The sequence below is a fragment of the Nicotiana tabacum genome, chromosome 10 (assembly GCF_000715075.1).
Source record: "Nicotiana tabacum cultivar K326 chromosome 10, ASM71507v2, whole genome shotgun sequence".
Classification (NCBI taxonomy): Eukaryota; Viridiplantae; Streptophyta; class Magnoliopsida; order Solanales; family Solanaceae; genus Nicotiana; species Nicotiana tabacum.
The window spans coordinates 168,630,908-168,649,636 of record NC_134089.1 but is presented as its reverse complement, the minus strand read 5'-3'; the positions used below and the strand labels follow the sequence as shown (position 1 = coordinate 168,649,636).

The 18,729-nt window shown below is 35.7% G+C and overlaps 2 protein-coding genes across 3 annotated transcripts; one reads left to right on the top strand and one right to left on the bottom strand.

The window, feature by feature from the left end:
- Window positions 1-6,838: 6,838 nt before the first annotated feature.
- On the top strand, window positions 6,839-12,478 carry LOC107832348 (U-box domain-containing protein 34). Of its 2 annotated transcripts, none has more exons than XM_016660172.2 (9): window positions 6,839-7,113; window positions 8,388-8,509; window positions 8,609-8,724; window positions 9,330-9,451; window positions 9,569-9,804; window positions 9,936-10,037; window positions 10,354-10,782; window positions 11,172-11,918; window positions 12,028-12,478. In XM_016660172.2, the coding sequence occupies exons 1-9, from the start codon at window positions 6,909-6,911 to the stop codon at window positions 12,205-12,207; spliced, it is 2,259 nt and encodes a 752-aa protein (XP_016515658.2). In that variant the 5' UTR covers window positions 6,839-6,908; the 3' UTR covers window positions 12,208-12,478. The 2 variants fall into 2 exon arrangements, with proteins under 2 accessions (XP_016515658.2, XP_016515665.2); XM_016660179.2 differs by having other exon boundaries at window positions 6,841-7,113; window positions 8,391-8,509.
- A 637-nt stretch (window positions 12,479-13,115) lies between these two features.
- Window positions 13,116-16,560, bottom strand: LOC107832338 (uncharacterized). The gene is made up of 5 exons (XM_016660164.2): window positions 16,401-16,560; window positions 14,858-15,035; window positions 13,894-13,977; window positions 13,605-13,808; window positions 13,116-13,512 (listed from the first exon to the last, which is right to left on the bottom strand). Exons 1-5 carry the CDS (start codon window positions 16,443-16,445, stop codon window positions 13,418-13,420), a joined length of 606 nt encoding a protein of 201 aa, XP_016515650.1. The 5' UTR covers window positions 16,446-16,560; the 3' UTR covers window positions 13,116-13,417.
- Between the last annotated feature and the right edge of the window lie 2,169 nt (window positions 16,561-18,729).

Below are 18,729 nucleotides of genomic sequence, written 5' to 3'. Positions count from 1 at the left end.
GAGTTATATTTCATAACAAGTGAATCATTTGTTGGCCCTTTTTTAATCATACGGCATATGAAACACTAAAAGTTGGACCACATTTACGCTAACAGGAGAATTTACAAATAGAAGATTTAAACTAAATAATTGTCGACGATTCAGACAATCTCTAGGGTTGCACATGTTAGTCAACGGCTATTAACGTGCGCCTTCAACCATGGCTCGACAGAGTAAGCAAATTTTGGCGACGTCAACACCATCCACGAAACAGGAAGAACCCACTAGGGTAATTACACCAGAAAATGGAATCCCTCAGGACTTAGGGCCAAGGAAATTTGGTCAATGGCTAATAGGAATGGGAAATGCTCCAACTGTCTTACAAGGAAGACCACCGGTGGAAATCAATACTCCTATAGAACAAGACGAAGGCACATCCTCAGCGGCAGCAGCAAGAAAACTTACTTTCTCAACAACAGGGGAAATGAGAAAACCTACGGCAGCTGAAGTTGTGCAAGGTAACAAATCTCAGCAATTAGGGATGAAACTTGACTATTTTCCCCCAATAATGAGAGATGGGAGGAAGATAGTGAAATTAGTCCAAGCAAAAGTTGAAGAGGAGTGTCAGAAATGGAAGTCAGCTTTAATTGGATATGTAATTGGGGGAAACCCTACATTCAAAGAAATGTTGAAATATGTGTATGGGGTGTGGAATTTTGTCATGACTCATCAGGTATTTCTGCATAATGACGGGTATTTTATCTTCCGATTTATGTCTGAGAATGATAAGGAGAACTTATTACAAAATGGACCTTTCACCTTTAACAATAGGCCTATAGTTCTCAAACATTGGGAACCAGATTTTCAGATGAGCAGGGAACCTCTCCAGGTCATTCCAATATGGGTTACACTTCCAAATTTGCTTATTGAGTACAGGGCACCAAGAAGTTTGGGTAGAATTGCGAGCAGTTTGGGGAAGCCAATATGCACAGATAAGCTTACAGCTAAAGGAGAAAGAGTGTCCTACGCACATATTCTAATTGAGATGGATGTATCAGTTGAACTTTCGAAAGAGATATCAATTGAACTACCAGGAGGAAAATGCAAATTGCAAAGCATTGAGTGGATCCACAGTTTCTATATAAAAAGTAGAAACATCAGTGAAATGGAGACACCTAAGCAAGCCTGTTGGCTTGTTAGGAAAATCTTTGATGCAAAGAAATGGTATGGAAGCAATGATTTGTGCACAGAATTACAACAACTCACTCATGCTGGGAAGTTCATGATCAAGAAGGCATATAAATACCTACTTCCTCAATATCCTAGAGTTATATGGAAAAACCTCAACATGATTACATGTTCTGTACCAAAGTATCAATTTATACTTTGGCTTGCACTTCAAAAGAGACTCCGTACAACAGACAAAATGACTAAATGGGGAATACAAGTTCCAAGGAACTGTGTACTATGCAGAACTGATGCTGAAGAAACACATACACATTTGTTTTTTGACTGTGATTATTCAAGACAGATTTGGAGTTCTTTCTTACGCTGGACAGGAGAAAGCAGTCAAGTAGGGAACTGGGAGGAGGAGATTGAGAGGTTAACGACCAAACAATGCAACAACAAAACTCATGTAGAGGTACTAGGATGGCTATTAGCTGCTACTGTTTATCATGTATGGAGTAAGCGCAATGCTAGATGATTTCAAGAACAACAGCAGGAATGTATCTCAAGACTGAGAGAGATTACCATTCAATTGCATAGGAAAAGACAGTTTAGAAGCAATTGGAAAAGATTACTTGATAGGTTAAAGTCATACCCAAGTCTAGTATAAACATACATTGTAGTAGATATATAGAGGGGAGGAGTAATTGTAAGTAGGATACAAAGATCAGGACTAGTTCTAGAGTCAAAAAGAACTAGTGGATGTACATATTATACTTGGTTGAATAAAAATTTTATTGTTTGACCAAACTAAATAGTTGTCCATCTTATCACTTAAAATAGTCGGAGGATGTATAATATGTTATTCCTTCTAATCCACTTTAATTAATTTGTTGGTTGTTTTCACATATATTAAGGATCCACCTTTTAGCGCTAATTAATAATGAAATTGATCATGTTAATCTTAGTTTGTTTATTGAAAATACAACAAATACTCGTAGACTCTTTATTCCAAGGCAACTTTAGAAAGAAAAAAAAGTTAACTCTTTCGCGATATCTGAAAATATCAAATATTATAGACCACAAAAAAGGACAAAAAATTAATTAAAGTGGATCAGAGGGAATATAATATAATTTATGTATAATATGTATATAATCATAAATCATGTATAATCAATGTATAATTTTTCTATGCTGGCTTAAAATAGTATATAAAAATTCATTCAAAATAACTTATGGCCTTAATAATCTTCTTTTGAAAAGAACGTGCTTTTCATTAACTTTATTCTAATTTCAGTTATTCTTTTCAAGTCAAACTAATATGATCTAGTCAACCTTTGACTTGCACCCTATATACCTAGCAATTAGGGTACTTGTCCCATGATACAACCCAAAGAACAAAAGTGAAACAAATAAGCACAGAATTAGCTGAACGGGAACAAACTGGACCACATTTAGAAACCAGATGCTTTACAATAATTAATCTATATATTATGGTACGAATCATATTTAAAGAAATAATGGGATATGCTTGCATGCTTAATTATATGCTTTTGTCCTTTTAATTTACCTAATTTCTGGATCCATTGCATAATTCCCAAGAATGAAATCTAACAATACACTGTGATATACAGTGCTATAACAGGAAAAGTTGTAAAGGCGTGAGGTTATTGTAATAATGTTCTTCACCATATATATATATATAGAGAGTCCGAAATCAAAATGTGATTCTTTTGGACTCAAAGTACACAAATAGGTGGAAAAAAAGAAAGATTACATTTTTATGTATAGTGCCACAATACTTGGCGCTATACATTAACGTTAACTGTGCCGTTAATGTATAGCGCCAAGTATTGTGGCACTATACTGAAAAAGCTGACACGCCCAGGTATAGCGCCATAATACCTGGCGCTATATATAAAAGTTTATGTATAGCGTCAGGTATTGTGGCGCTATACTCCTTTTTCCTGGCCCCACCAATAATTTCTGACTTCAATAATTCAAAAGCGTATAATGCCAACTTTTTTGGCGCTATATATATATATAAAAAATTCCCGGCCAACCAATTTCCTATATAAAAAGGTTATGATTGTATATAAATTCATTTAAAAAAAAATTTAACTATTGTTGAAACGTCTATTGTTGTTAAATTCTCCAGCATTTTTTCATTATATTTAAAGAGCGTAGGATAAGAGTTTCATTATATTGGGGGGGGGGGGGGGGGGGGGGTGATGGAGAATAACTATGTGGACTACAGTTTACCTGCTAAGTGTCATGTTAAATTGCCACTTACAATGGAGTACGATAAATTGATATCGCTGTAATGCAAAAAAATGAGTGTGAGAAAACGTTCAGTGATACTTAAAGTAACCGGAAGATATATGTATTCTGTTACTCCGCAAGGGGTTGCTTTTTACTCGGAGTTTAACATCGACGATGATGAAACTTTGAGTGATTTCCTGAGGACTCCGGACGAATGCCGGGAATTTCTTGTAATCACAATATTGGAGATGTACGCGAAGGTCGAAGACGTTCCAAAAAACGAGGTTGTGCGTATTAGAGATAACCTCCAGTCATCGGGTGGTTATTCTAGATCAGTTTTTGCCGGACAAGTTCGAGATGAAAGAGTTTTCAGAAAGCAAATAGATTGAAATTTTGACTCCGGAAGTGTGAATCAACAATAACACAAAGCTCTACTCGAATGTGGGACCTACGTTCTTCAACTTTTATGTGCCGGGGGGACCCAGAATTTTTTTTTTAAAATGGTGGGCAGCAGCAGGTATGGGGGGGACCAATCCAGCTTGCTACCTACGGGGTCACGTGAACCCAGTAATTTTTGTCCAAACAATGTAAATTTATTCCAAAAATTCACTAAATATTTATAAATGTTTGAATGTGAACTCAGTTACTACTAAAAATTTACTCGTTGTTGAAGAAGATCATTGTAATAATGTTCTTGAGTTGATTTTTTATATAATATGTATATGTGTTCAATTTTGATAGTTTTGAGTAAATTAGTGTTTGTTTAATATAAAGCATATATGCTTCCTTGTTTGTGAACATCTTTGTGTTAATTATTGTAAAAAGTTGAACGTTTGTCGAACTTCTATTGGGTGTCTTCAGTATAAGGAGAGAAGAATTAACTTTTAGTTGTTCTTTCTTATTTGTTCTACTGGAAATTATTTATAAGCTAAAGTGGACATAGTAGAAAATATCATTGTTTCTTAATTAAGTGTGCAACCTTAAGCGCTATCCTCAATTCCTAACTAGTTGAAATTATTCTTTAATTTCAAGCTAGTTGAGATTGGATATATGAATCAATCACTTTAGATCTCGCATTATCGCATACATACTTAGAGGCGGATTTATGGGTTATAACGAGGGATCATCGAACCCCGTAAGTTTTGGCAGAAATTTTCTCTCTCTATATATATATACACATACATTTTGAAACTGGTTAATTTAAAGTACTTTGCACCCTAAACACTAAAAACCCTTAGGGGTGTACTGGTTGAGCAGAATATTGTGCCCCGTCGCATAAAAAACTTCGGTCCGCCTCTGCATCCTCCTTTAGCTCTATAAAACCCTTCTACTTTTTCTCATAATCAGTTTAATTATTCATATTCCTTAAATGTCCTTTATTTCATGTGACCCGTTTATTACCTAGCAGTGAGGAGTATATATAATATTTCCAAAATAGAGAAAGAAAAAGAAAAAAAAAGGAAAGCATTCACTTTTAGCCATCTATATAACTCCAGGTTTGGAACACATCTCTTTCTCAAAGAAGAGACAAGGAACTTTTAAGGTTCCTGTTAATGTCCTCTACCTTGTAACCCTAATAGGTTGCAGAGAGAACAAACCCCTTGGGTCAGGGGAGGAGCCAAAAGGGTACAGAGGCTTTGTTGGAAAATTATACTGTATATGTAAGATTATAATTATTTTTATGTAAATATACTAGAAGTTGAATCTTCTTAGCTAGTTCATGTTTATTGTTTGTATTCTGAATCGCCTTACTGAAAATCTTGGCTCCGCTACTGTCTTGGACGCATCAACTACATGCCTCGTTAGTAACTCTCGGTAAGAAACGGATGGGTGACAGAAGAGAGTGAGCACACATGGTTCTTGCATGGATAAATCCCATGCTTAAAAGCTATGCGTGCTCTCTCTCTATCTGTCACACACCAACAATTCTTTCACATATCTATCATCTTTGTTTTATAGATCTGTAGGCAAATCTAGAATTTAGAGTCAACTGGTTCAGATTAATATATATGTGATTTTTAAAGATTTTATAATTTTTAAATATGCTTATATTAAGTGATTCTAGCAGAGTGAAATAAGCTTATAATTTTTAAATAATATGCTTATATTAAGCACAAAGATTCTGGGATGAATGTTTTGCCTTCAGAACGTAAGAATATTTTCCCTCTGTCAATTTTCATTTTTGTAAATCTGTGAGAGTTCTCTATAATATTTGCAGAAAAGATTTAGAAACAATACAAAATTAGAAGCCTCATGTTTAAGAAATGTTAGAAATTATTTTGTTGAAACAAGTTATGAAATGTCAAAGAACAGTGAAATTAGAATGGTATAATATTAAGGCCCCGTTGGTCCATAATTTTTTTTTCTTTTTTTTTATTTTTTTTCAAAAATATTTTTGTCCAATAAATTTTGCAAGTTCTTGAAATTTTTTTATTTTCAGAATTTTTTTCTCCACGCACAAAACTGCAATATTTTTTCAAGTGAAATGCATGTCCAAACAAAATTTCAAATTCCAAATACTATTTTCCTACTTAACTCCGAATTTACATTTTTTCAAATATTATAATTTTTATGTCCAAATGCCTACTACATAACTCGTGTTGGCCCATAATAAGTTACTTAGTCTTAGACCAACTTATTTCTACGTTATAGCTAAGTTTTTTGCAAACGATCTTTGGATATTTTAAGCATGTAACAATAGAAGATATAACCAGGCAAAATTGAATTCGTTTGAATTCAGTACTTTTGATACAATATATTAATTTATGTATAATAATTTATTAAAATTCCAATAAATAGGTAGGTCTAGGATATCTAGAATTGGGTAATAATATAAGAATGCTTAACTAATTTACCATATATTGTAACAGCTTGTTTGGATGGTTGTTCCGTATTGTATTGTATCGTATTGTTACTTTAAACACAAAGTTTGTTTTGATTGTTATTTAAATTTTATTGTATCGTATCCTTAAATCCATCGCTCGTAAGGACGAAAAATGTCAATTTATGGAACGACAGATTTGGTGTGGTGGCGTCGTAATTACCTTGTTTTTCCCTCTCATCTTGCTATTTCTTATTATTAAATAATCATATTTTATCTTTTACTTGACTTTTTTATCTAATAATCCTATTTTGTATCCCATTTTTCTTAGTAATGTTGCAAGTTTATTCTTCATATTGTTGGTGCTCGACATCACTAAATGATTACAAACGATACAATATATCCAAATATTATATTTATCAAATAATACAATACGTATAAGAATGTTTAACTAGTTTACCATATATTTTAAAGTGCAGGCATATTGTACAAAGATGAAAATTTGACTTAGCTATATTTAATTTTCTTTAAATAAAAAAATTAAAAGGTGGAAGGGGGAGGGGCTTCCCCAAAATACAAGTCAAATGATCTATTGCTCAATTAGAAGATTTAACTAATAAGCCTGTGGTTACAGTATGCTGATCACTTTCTAAAGTATTATTTGTTATCGGTTTCAACAATGAAAGTGAAAGTCGACGGAGATGGTAACGGTGCTCCACCGTCAGCTGCGGCGGCGATGGTCAACGTTGCGGTGGCAGTTAAGAGCGCCGAAGGGAAAGGCAGTCAACGAGCTGTCCGGTGGGCAGTAGAGAAGTTGTTGCCTAAAGCTCATCGCTTTTTCCTCATTCATGTCATGCCTACCATCACCGCCATTCCAACTCCCTGTAAATTTTCCTTCATATACGTCTATATGCATATGATTAATTGACTATATTGAGTTTTTTTTTTCTTACATCTTGTTAATTAGTTACCTTAAATACTCCTTTACTATCTTTTATTAGCACAAAAAAGTCTTGCTAAGGATGCAATGATCACTTTCATTTCAGTTTGAGTTGTTTTCAATAGTACGAGGGTGTAAATGTTAGTTCAATGATATCGAGACGAAGAAATTTATGTTGTGCTGTCAAGTCTCTGCATAAAAGATATTTTCTTATTATTTATATTGTATTTTTTCAATTTTTTTGCTATTTAGAGAGGTAAAGTTCTGTGATCAAGGAAAACATATCTAATTTGTCTGGTATGATACTGTCTGCTTGGGGCTAAAGCCCTTACTGTTTTTACCAAAAGTCCTCATACTATTAGAAGTATAATTAAATGTATATGTAGTTTCTAATTCCTATCAACTTCCAATGAGGTACTTTGTTCGCTCACCCAACAAATTGAGTATCACATAGACTCATGAGCTTATCTAGAGATTAGCTATGTGTCACCCGTTCCATCCGAGTATTTTATGGACCCTAAATGCCCAAAATCTTCTACTCGTGTGTGCATCTCCAAACGATGGGCCACACCGCCAAGGCTATCCATTTTGCACCATCACTCCAATGGGATTGCTTTTTAGCTCTTCATGGGCTGCAATGTGAGAGCTACTCACTGCCATTTTCATACTCGCCGTGTCAAGCCATCAGCTCTGATATCACTTGTAGGGTTAAACCGACCTAAATGTTACTCTTAACATGGAATGATAATATCTCCCTATGGATCAAACCGGCAAGGTTCTTCAAAAGGGCTCATAGCATTAAGAATATCATTACACATATATAGCTACTATTCTCATACATTTTCAGTATAGAATTTTACAATTTACTTTGCTAACTATTTTCCTTCTGTCCATTGTATTTGCAATTACAGAAATGGTTGTAAATTTTGTTTAAAAAAAATCGTGTGGCAATTGTTGTCTGTCATGAAGAGAAATTCAAAAATATTTACCGTTTAAACTTGCCTTTTCATGAAAGTGAGCTGGCTGAATTTGGTATGAACTGCTTTAGAATGAATCTGTCTCAGTTTCCTCACTCCATTCTAAAGATTACTTGGTTCGATCTTGATGCATGGTTATTTGATCTATTTAAAAGGCTATATTGATATCATAGCTGATCTATCCGCAAGATCATTTTAGTCTTCTGGATTTTGTAATATCTATGACTGGTGAACTTTATAGCAGGAAGGAGTATTCCAGTTAACGAGCTTGATGACAATGTGGTGGAAATGTATATTGAGGATATGAGGGCCAAATGTAAAGAAATATTTATCCCATTTAAGAATTTATGCAATCGAAAAAGTGTAAGCTTTCTCTTCCTTTTTCTTCTCCTTCTTTGGTTGGTTAAATGTTTCTTAACTTAGAATGATTGTCATATGTTCTAATGTCTAAACTTCCTATAGGTTGAAACTGTGGTGCTGGAAGGGGATAATCCTGCAACAATGCTTCTACAATATGTAACTCAGGCTGGGATTAATACTCTAGTGTTGGGCTCTTCCTCTCCCAGTTACTTTTCCAGGTATGGCATAGGATCAAGATGTCTTGGATTTGCATTTGTTAGAGATATATAATGTTTCATATCGGTTGCATAACGCTGCTCAATAGGATAATGGGCCTAGCTGTATCACTTATCACATAAGGTGTCTATCGGAGGCTCATATTCTTTTCCATGGCATGGCAACCGAAAAGATCATTTGTTCGAATTTCATTTGAAGAATTTTCAAATGCTTGGCCTATGGAAAATAGTCTGCACTTGAGGGGCATGTTGAAAATCTAATTAAATATAAGTGTCACTTCTGTAACAATTCAAATTTTGATCAGGGTTCATACTATTCAACAGTTTAATTGTCCAAGTTATGATTACAAAGATTTTGACTGGTATTATGAGGCCTGTCTTTCTGAAGATTATGTTGCATCAAGAGTTACCCAAACTGTTATTGATCATGGTTAATCTAATTGATTTTCTTAATCTCCATAGTAGGAGTCCTGTTCTCTGCCGAAATATTATGTTTATCTGACGATTTGTATCTTTGGGCTGCAACTTGAGCTTTTAGATGATAATATCGTGATGCTTGATTTTTTTTATTACTACTGGTGCTAAAACTTTTAATCAATTTTAACCAGGAGGCAGAAGGATTCGGGCGTACCATCTGTTATCCTGAAGCATGCTCCTGAGTCTTGTGATGTTTATGTGGTGTCGTCAAATGGGCTTCTGAAAAACTCCTTGAGTCCCCTGTTACCTACTGGTACATGAAAAAAAAAATCCTCTCTTTGTTATTACCTTGATTTCGTTTGTCATCTCTCTTTTGCCTTCCGAGAATAGTAGTTTTAACTTCCAACAAGTACTTTCTATTCTGAAACAGAGACAGAAGTTCATACTATCAATCAACAAGAATCCAATGTGTCTTATGCCGCCATGGAATTTAATAGAAGAGCATCATCACTTCCAAACTTTACCCACCTGAATTCTCCAGCATTTGCACATGGGAACTCTTCTATTCATTTCAGGTCTCAGCAAAGATATAAACAAAATGTAGAAGAATTTACAGCAGGTCCGGAGGTGGTCAAGGGTGGTCATTCTTCCACTTGTTCAGAGCAGGTCAATTTGTTTTTATCAAACTTTCTCTTGAATATTGTACTATTTATTACAATGTCTTATTGGAGTATTTTATTACGTGTAACAGTATCAAGAGTAAGTATGTTGAGGTATTTTTTTATGTCGTTGAGCAGTCAGACATTCAGGCTGAAATGGAAAGAATGCGCTTAGAATTACAAAATACCATTGCAATGTACAACCAAACGTGTGAACATCTGATCCATGCTCAAAACAAGGTAAAATCCTTATCTATTTATTTTACCTCGAAATCAGGTACTTGATTGCTCCTCTTTCATACGAGAAAATGAACAAATTTATGCTTTTTGTCAAAAAAAAGCATGACCTTCCCAAAAAAAAAAACAAATTTATGCTTTTTGTCAGAATCAACTTCTTGTCGTCTTCTTTATCTTAAGTTCCATTTGTGGTGATGGATTAGAGCATTATATGGTATACAACAACTCTGTCACTAGGACAAATCACCTATTGCCTGACCATATTTGTCCGCGGTTACCATCAACCATATCTGAACGTAACCCTCTGGCTATCTTTCAGGTCCAACTACTTTCTTCTGAATGCATTGAAGAAGCAAGAAGAGTGAATGCAGCCCAGAAAAGAGAAGAAAGCCTAAGGAAAACAGCTGCTGAAGCAAAGAAGAAGCATGTGGAAACGGAGAAGGAGGTCATGATAGCAAGAAAGTTGCTCGCCGAAGAGGCTTGTGAGAGGCAGATAGCAGAGCTGAAGGCTCTCCAACAGTCCTTAGAAAAACAAAAGGTCGTCAATGCACTGATGTCATGTGATGGAAGGTATAGGAGGCTAACTAGAGAAGAGATTGAGGTGGCTACTGATTTCTTTTCTGACTCTAAGATGATTGGCGAAGGAGGCTATGGGAAAGTTTACAAAGGCAACCTTGATCATACCCCTGTTGCCATCAAAATTCTTCATCCTGATGCATCACAAAAGAAAGAGGAATTTCTAAGAGAGGTTCTCCTCAATCTCTATTGATTTCTTTCTCATTCAAAATATCTGGATTCTTCACCGCGACTGCTTTCCTTTCAAAGCACACGTGCATTTTTTAACTGAAGACACTTCTCTAGCGTTATTATCCGCACAAAATAATACTTCTGACCTCATATCATTACTAGATTCCTTTCATCCTTCTCTCTCTCTCTCTCTTTTTTTTTTTTTTTTTTGGGGGGGGGGGGAAGAGCTACCGGAGTCCCACATTGTGACTTGTATATCAATGTTACTTGTTTAGTACCTCACTAGATGCCTATGTCATGCCATTAAGTTTTTCGCTTCAGGCAACTGTGGCAATGCCATTCTGGCAAAACTTCCAACTTTAGATTAATTTCGTATTAAATTATTCGTAGGTTGAGGTTCTTAGCCAGTTGCATCACCCAAATATTGTTTTACTGCTTGGAGCCTCTCCAGAAAATGGCTGTCTTGTTTATGAGTATATGGAAAATGGAAGCCTGGAAGATTACATTTTCCAAGGAAAAAACAGACCTCTTCCCTGGTTTGTTCGATTCCGGATACTTTTTGAAGTGGCATGTGGTCTTGCATTCTTGCACAACTCAAAGCCTGAGCCCGTTGTTCATCGAGATCTAAAACCAGGAAACATACTGTTGGACAAAAATTATGTGAGTAAAATTGGAGATGTGGGTTTAGCAAAAATAATGTCAGATATTGTTCCAGAAAGTATTACTGAGTATAGGGACTCCATTATTGCTGGCACTCTTGCTTACATGGATCCGGAGTATCAAAGAACTGGCACCCTGAGACCTAAGTCTGATCTCTATGCTTTTGGAATAATAGCACTTCAACTATTGGCTGCTTGTCATCCTAAAGGCCTTATCATGAAAATTGAAAAAGCTATAGATAGTAATTCGCTCGTGAATGTACTTGATAAGTCAGTTGTAGACTGGCCTTTGATTGAAGCAGAAGAGCTAGCTAAGATGGCACTACAATGCTGTAAGCTTAGATGCAGAGATAGACCAGATCTTGAGACTGAAGTTCTTCCACTTCTGAAAAAGCTTTCTGAATTTGCCGAAATGCATGTCAAGTCAGAGAAAAACCTTATCCAGGCACCTAGCCAGTACTTCTGTCCAATCCTTCAGGTGAGAATACAAATTCCATGAGATGACTTGATAGTTTGTAAAGTCCTTTTTTCTAGTAACATGCATCATATTCTGCTGCCTTGTCTATTATCACGCGACATATTTGCAGGAAGTAATGGAAAGCCCACATATAGCAGCTGATGGCTTTTCATATGAGCATAGAGCAATAAAGGCATGGGTTGACAGACATAACGTGTCACCTGTGACGAAACAGAGACTGCAACACAAGATGCTTACCCCAAACCACACATTACGCCTTGCCATACAAGATTGGAAGTCACATTTGTAATGTGTGCATATATCAAGCCAATAATAGTTCCGGAGAACAATAAAGGGGAAGGAGTGAAAGGAAAAGAACTTGGACATATATTATATTCTGTTGGAGAGGTGTCTCGAGAACAAAATATAGATGTCACTGTTGTTCATTGGCATTACTCAAGTGCATTGAAAGTTACAATTGTAGTCTTATAAGCATTTATATTGCATTTGATAGTCGAGAACACAAAGAATGTAGACAATTGTGTTTCATTATCCCGGGAATGAAGAAACAGATTGCATGCATCTTTTCGTTCAATTGCACAAGTCTGCTCTGAACTGTATGCTTTCACTAAGAAAGTCGTTGATTCGTAAAATGCAGTGACATTGAACAGACGATACTTATTCATTTGGAAGCAAGGCAAAACTGGGTATAATTTCCATCATTCAATGGCAGTGATGAACTCAGCAAAGAATGTTTTTGGAGACAAGACATTACTATACTAGTGCATTAAGGCACATAACCTGTAATAAAAAGTTTGTGGAAATTCAGGAATTAATCCATAATACCGTCAGACTTAGAGCAGCTATATATAGGACATCTCATTCTTGAAAGAATTTAACTTACATATTGTGACAGTGTAAAGTTTTATACTACCGGTATATCTTGACTTATTGCAGTAAACTCTTATTTCCAAGTGGTTAATCTCACTTTTTATGGACTACATTTAGTTTATCTTTTAGCTCACATGACAATGTAAAAGTCAGTATAAAGGAAGCTAAACTCTTCTTGAAAAATATTGTGTCATGGAATTTGAAAATAAAACATGGGAAGCCATTACCGATATAGAAAATAATTGTTCAAAATTTAACCAAAAAAAGTTGTTCAAGACTTGGAGCCTACAATCCTACAGATGGTGTAATTTGGAATTGGGGTAAATCTTACAAAATAACTTACACGTATTCGTGAAAATTGTATTAGCTGATCCTTTTATCACATATATTCAACTAGGAGCAGCATATATTCAAATCATATACACAGCACATGACTTTTTTTTTTCCCTTTTTTGTTTAGGTTGACAAACCATAACCACTATATCTAACTTTAAATGATGCTGATAGCTGCAATGCTTCAAACAGTTATTGACTGAATTTGTTGAATATCCCTATACATATATGCACAGCAGCTGTATATTTTAACTATATAAAGATCACAGATTAGAGAGCAAGCAGTCCAAATTATGTCAAGCATCAACTTGAGTAAATTCTAGTGCATTAGCATCTGGGTCTCGAGTGAAAATGGCTGGCCTCCCAGAGCGACTAAGGGTGTAGGGAATACCTGAAATGGAAGATGAAGAGTGGAATGAATGTCCAGAATTCTTTAATATTCTCAACTCAGAATGTAAAACAGCAAGAATTTAAATGAATTACCAGCTTCATCAAGGATAACTTTCAGCTTAGACACATCGCGAATTGCTATGCAAGTATGACGATCTCGCCCCCCATGTTCAGGCCGACCAGTCAAGGGATCTGGATTTGGAAGCTCCATTAGATGTATCATCTCTGATCCCACCCACAACCAAGCACCTCTGTAGGGAAGCTTGTCATGTGGTCTTGCCTCATTTATTTCTAGTCCTGATCATTCATGAGCTTTCAGAACCGCGGACTTATGTATTCTAACAGGAAACTAGTCATCCACTTAGAAAGTAAAGTGTGTTACCAAGAATATTCTGATAAAAGTCCAACGACCTCTCAAGGTTTTCACATAGTATTCCAACGTGGTGCATGCTAACAACTCCAAAATCTGCAGTAGATCAAAACCATTACTTACAATCAGATATATTTCGATCATTATACTAGAAGACCAGTTTGGCCTTAACAATCTTTTTTTTTTTGATTCGCACCGGGTGTCCGAGTCTCTTCGAGCTCCGACTAATCCCGGGGGTGCACAGGCCCTCGGCAAGGAGTTTCCCGCAAGTTCACCCCGGTTAATTCAGGTTTTACCCAGTCCGATGGCCCTCAGAAATTGTTTGCACCAAGTGGGTTTCGAACTTGAGACCTTGAAAGGGAGCAAACCCCAAGGCTCAAGTCAATTACCACCAGGCCATCCCCTTCTGTTATCAAATAATTTCTATAAAGTCGGACTTTCTGGTGTAAACTCCATCGACCCATATGCAACCAATACCTTGAAAGATGGTATAAATTTACAAATAAGATGTGTATTCACCAATTGACTTCATGTACCCTTAAGCTGAACAACTTAATGGATTACGGTAACTGTACATTTCCTGAGATTCCATCAAAATTTCGAACAAGAATATCAAAGCTACTACTTATGTTTATTAAGCTAGAGCTTGACCATAACCAAAAGCTGTCTATATGTCACTCCAAATCAAAGCCAAAGAGAACACTAACAGGAATTAAAAAAGGCTAGAGTTTGGAACTATTATCATTTAATTTCTGGGTCTAATCAAATTTAAAATTACAAAAGTGGGAACAGATTCACTCATTTTTTTCACACGGTATCGATACCAGAACTAAATTGCATGCATGACCAAAGGACCACAAATGATATCATGAATTCCTTAATTATTAGCTATTTCTTAATGATGATATAAAAGAATATAGAGAAATCCGATGAAAATTTTGACTGCATGCTGTTTAAGATGGCAAAGAAGGATCACCCTTATCATCAACAGCATTGGCGCCTACAGAATCTTTTGCAAGCATATCCGTTTCAACCGACGCTTTAGCTCTCATCAGCAAACAATGCCTGTGGCTCCTTTGCCGTGTTAAAAATGGTTGAAATTTTTTGCATGGTATTGTGCTGGTAGCTACAGATAGGACACCCCCAGGATTCAGCTGAACATAGAGGGGTTTTTCAGGACATATCAAGTAAACCAACAAAGCCAAAGAAATAATGAACAAACACATCAGTAATAGTACATATGAAGCTACCATTTAAGTCATTCTTGATCCATCCATTAGTAGGAGAATACAAAGTATGATTGGCATATAGCATAACTACAAGTATCATAAAATGACTATTTCAAACAAAAAAAACTGAAAGAAAAACAGTAAACACAATGGAATAGAATTGAATACTTTTCCAATCTCCTTCACATAGAAGGCAGTAAACTGCCTTGGAGGTCACAAGCAGTAATCTTCGCCACATATAAAGCACAAAGAAAGAAGCTTTAAGATTGTCTAATCTAAATTTCTTACCAGAGGTGACTTCAAGTTTGTTTTCTTTTGTATTTCTCTTTCTTTCATCAACAGTTAACTCTAATTACCTACTCTTGAATTACAATTGTGAATGACAAATGAGACTCGACTGATAAAGAATGGGGAAAACCAGCTAATCTGGAAATTGTCTCAGATATTACACCAAACCATAGAATCAACAATTCCTTCACAAAGATATAGCTTTCCTAAGCAATGCCTACTTAACTAGTCAAGAATATAGTAAAAGCCACTTTTTGACACAAATCATTGCAATAAGCTTATAATCAATTTGCCATTAAGTAAAGGAGGCCTTGGGTGTTGCAGTGGCTTCTGACAAAGTAATTCTTGAAAGAAAGAGTTGAAAAGCTTCACTTTTGATAAAATCCAAAAACTATCTACTCCAAAATAGAGCTTAATCTTGTTAAGTAGCTTACTAGCTGATTTTTTATAGTGACACCCCCACTAGTCCACAGGCTACCTGCTACCTCCCACCAGCAAAGGTACCGAATAACTCTGCCCACCAAGGCAACTGTGACGAAATCACCTAACATTTTTTTCCTTTGGTGAGATTTGAACCTGAGGCCAAGGCCTCCTCCTGCTTCATTGACCACTAGATCGCACCGTTGGGTGCTACTAGCTGATTTTTGTACTAATTGCAGGTTGACTTTAACAGACTACCGAAAAGTTAAAGCAGTTTGTTCAAATTTTTAGGATAAGCAACTACGTAGCTGCAAAAAAAGGGGCGCATTAGGAGTAGGTAAGACAAGTACTTTGGAATAACTCCTTCGAACTAAATCAAGTTTCATTAAGCAGTGACAGCTAATTAACAGGCAAAAACCAACTAAATAACATTTTAACAAAATTAATCCTAATTAACTTAGCTGTTAGTATGAATATCAACTTTCTATATGCAATATACGAATTATTTATGCAACAAATAAATAAATAGGGATTGAAATGTCAACATATACATATATGTATTGCGAAGAGTGTGAATTTTACCTTGTTTTGAGGCAGAGTGAGAGGTGGGTTCAGCAGAGAAGCCATCGAAGAAGGAAAGTTTCAACTTTGGCGAGTTACGGGTATTTAGTGAGAGTCGTTAGTTTAATATTTCTGGATTTTATTTGGCTAACTGAAAAAGACCATAAAACAAAGTAATGAGATGGCTCCACGTGAGCGGCTCATAGTTTTCAGGTGAAGTACACCACTTGTTTATGTGGGGGCAAATCTATAAATTGTACTAACTTTGTTCCCTGCATTTCTATTTCGACAAATTAGGGGTTCCAAATCCTATTTTGAGTCGATGGTGTTTGACAAAAAATTGTTAACTTCCGGTTAAAATGATTATACTTATTTATCGAAGGATTAAACCTAGTTAATAAATTTTTTCTAAATGTAAACTCTGAGGATGTGGCTAACGTATAGACAGATATGGTAGAGAGTTAAGGATAACATTCAATGAATATTTAAAGAGATGTGGGCAATAATGGAGGAGTAACTAATAATAAATTGCAATAAATGACATTTATATAAATAAAAGAAGGGATTCACACGATAAATAATGAACTAGGTGATTGTTCCTCCTGACAATGATGAGTGACAGATAGATCTTAGAACATTCGAAATATCCTTGGATTTGATGGAAAAACGTAGAATAACATAAACAAGGATCTTGATAAAAAGGTAATCTTTGTATCTTTGCAAGTGTGAGAGAATCTTTCTGTAAAGTCTGCTCTTATTACAATGAATGTCACATGGCCCTTGTCATTCTCTTTTTTCCTCTTTATATGGGACATACCCCTAACAAACCCTAATAGTACAAGTGCAGAGAATATATATTCTCTCTAATATCCTATTCTAATAAACTAGCCGTTACAACTCTTTCTGCGTTGCTCGACCTCGACCGTCATTAGCACCTCGATCACGAACCTCGTTATTTCCTGGTCGACCTCGGCTGACTCTTTTCTCGATGTTACTTTGCCTCAAGTACTGAGACAAATTTCGATCTATACAGTTAGCCCCTCTACTTATTAAGGCCAGCCTCATGCGACCTTGATGAGCGGATTCTGTTTATTGTAGTTGGCAAAATTGGGCGAGCAAGTCGAGTAGCGGTGTTTCAGACGAGATGACAACATGTCGTGAGCCGCAACCTTTGGGGTCACATTGTTTCAGAATGACTTTATGACATCATGTGTCATTATGGGGCATTTTTCTAATATTTTACGTCGTTTCCCGTGCATCTGCCAGTGCTGGGTAATGATGGCATGATTTCTCAGTTGTGATGCTTGAGTTCTTTTAAATAGGGTTGTGGGTGTATTCATTCCTACTTTATGCATTACTTGTATCGAATCTCTACATCTCCTTCTTCTCCCATTATTTGTCTCCTTTACCGATTCTGCAGATTTTAATTGCTCTTACTCTTCTTCACTCAAATTGCTTTTTAATCTTTCTTCACTTCGAATATCCTCTCTTTCGTAGAACTATGGCTAACGTGTCTTCTAGTCCTAATGCGGAAAACTACATGATCCCCTTGGCGACAGTTTTTACAAGTAAAGGTTTAGCACAATTATGGAAGTAATCACAATTAGAATCCAATTAATATAAGTACTCCCCTTTAATCAAGGGATCACAGCTTAAACGGATACCAACAGGGATAACCAAGGAACGAAAAATCAGTTGAGAAAGACTGATTTTTACCATATAAGGAGTCGTAAAAGTATAGAGCATATGATTGAGTCTAAGTACAGAACATACCAATTAAGGAAAGGATTCAGTAAGAATGAAGTACCATAACAAATAAGGAAATGGAATCAGTTAATTTAACCAGACAAGTAGAACTTTAGGGTTTTATTAGAAAATCTTGCAATCAACCCATAAATTAAGGAAATTAGAATCAATCAAGAGGGGGTCATGATCTATACTTCAACATATAAATAGAGAAGAACGAATAGGCGTAGCAAACAGGCAAGGTCATCCATATCGACAAAAAGAAGCAAGATATGAACAAACAAACTGAACACAATCATACAGAAGTGACATGAGTAGGCTAAAGACTTAGTAGAAAACCCATTTGAAGCATAGTAACCAACAGAAACTTAACAAAATCAAGTAGTCATGGCTAACATACAGAGCCAAAGCAAAGAAGATCTTAAAAAATTAGGGCTTTTTTAACATAGGCGAGTTAAAAAGCAATAGGAACATAAGATCAGTCAAACACAAGCAAGGAAGAGGTTTAATAATAAAGAAAATCGGTTAAAACAAGGTGTAGAAGGAACTCCGAGAAACCCTAATTTTTTTAAAGAAAATAAAGCGGTTTAAAGTTGAGGATCTT

Bases quoted from the DNA above. Each gene is read 5' to 3' on its own strand.
- LOC107832348 (XM_016660172.2), top strand. From the start codon at position 6,909: ATGAAAGTGAAAGTCGACGGAGATGGTAACGGTGCTCCACCGTCAGCT. The intron at 7,114-8,387 runs GTAAATTTTCCT...TGAACTTTATAG, and splicing joins CACCGCCATTCCAACTCCCT to CAGGAAGGAGTATTCCAGTT. The intron at 9,805-9,935 runs GTCAATTTGTTT...GTCGTTGAGCAG, and splicing joins CTTCCACTTGTTCAGAGCAG to TCAGACATTCAGGCTGAAAT.
- LOC107832338 (XM_016660164.2), bottom strand. From the start codon at position 16,445: ATGGCTTCTCTGCTGAACCCACCTCTCACTCTGCCTCAAAACAAG. The intron at 15,036-16,400 runs GTAAAATTCACA...CTCTATGTTCAG, and splicing joins TCACTCTGCCTCAAAACAAG to CTGAATCCTGGGGGTGTCCT. The intron at 13,809-13,893 runs GTAACACACTTT...ATGAATGATCAG, and splicing joins CTTTTATCAGAATATTCTTG to GACTAGAAATAAATGAGGCA.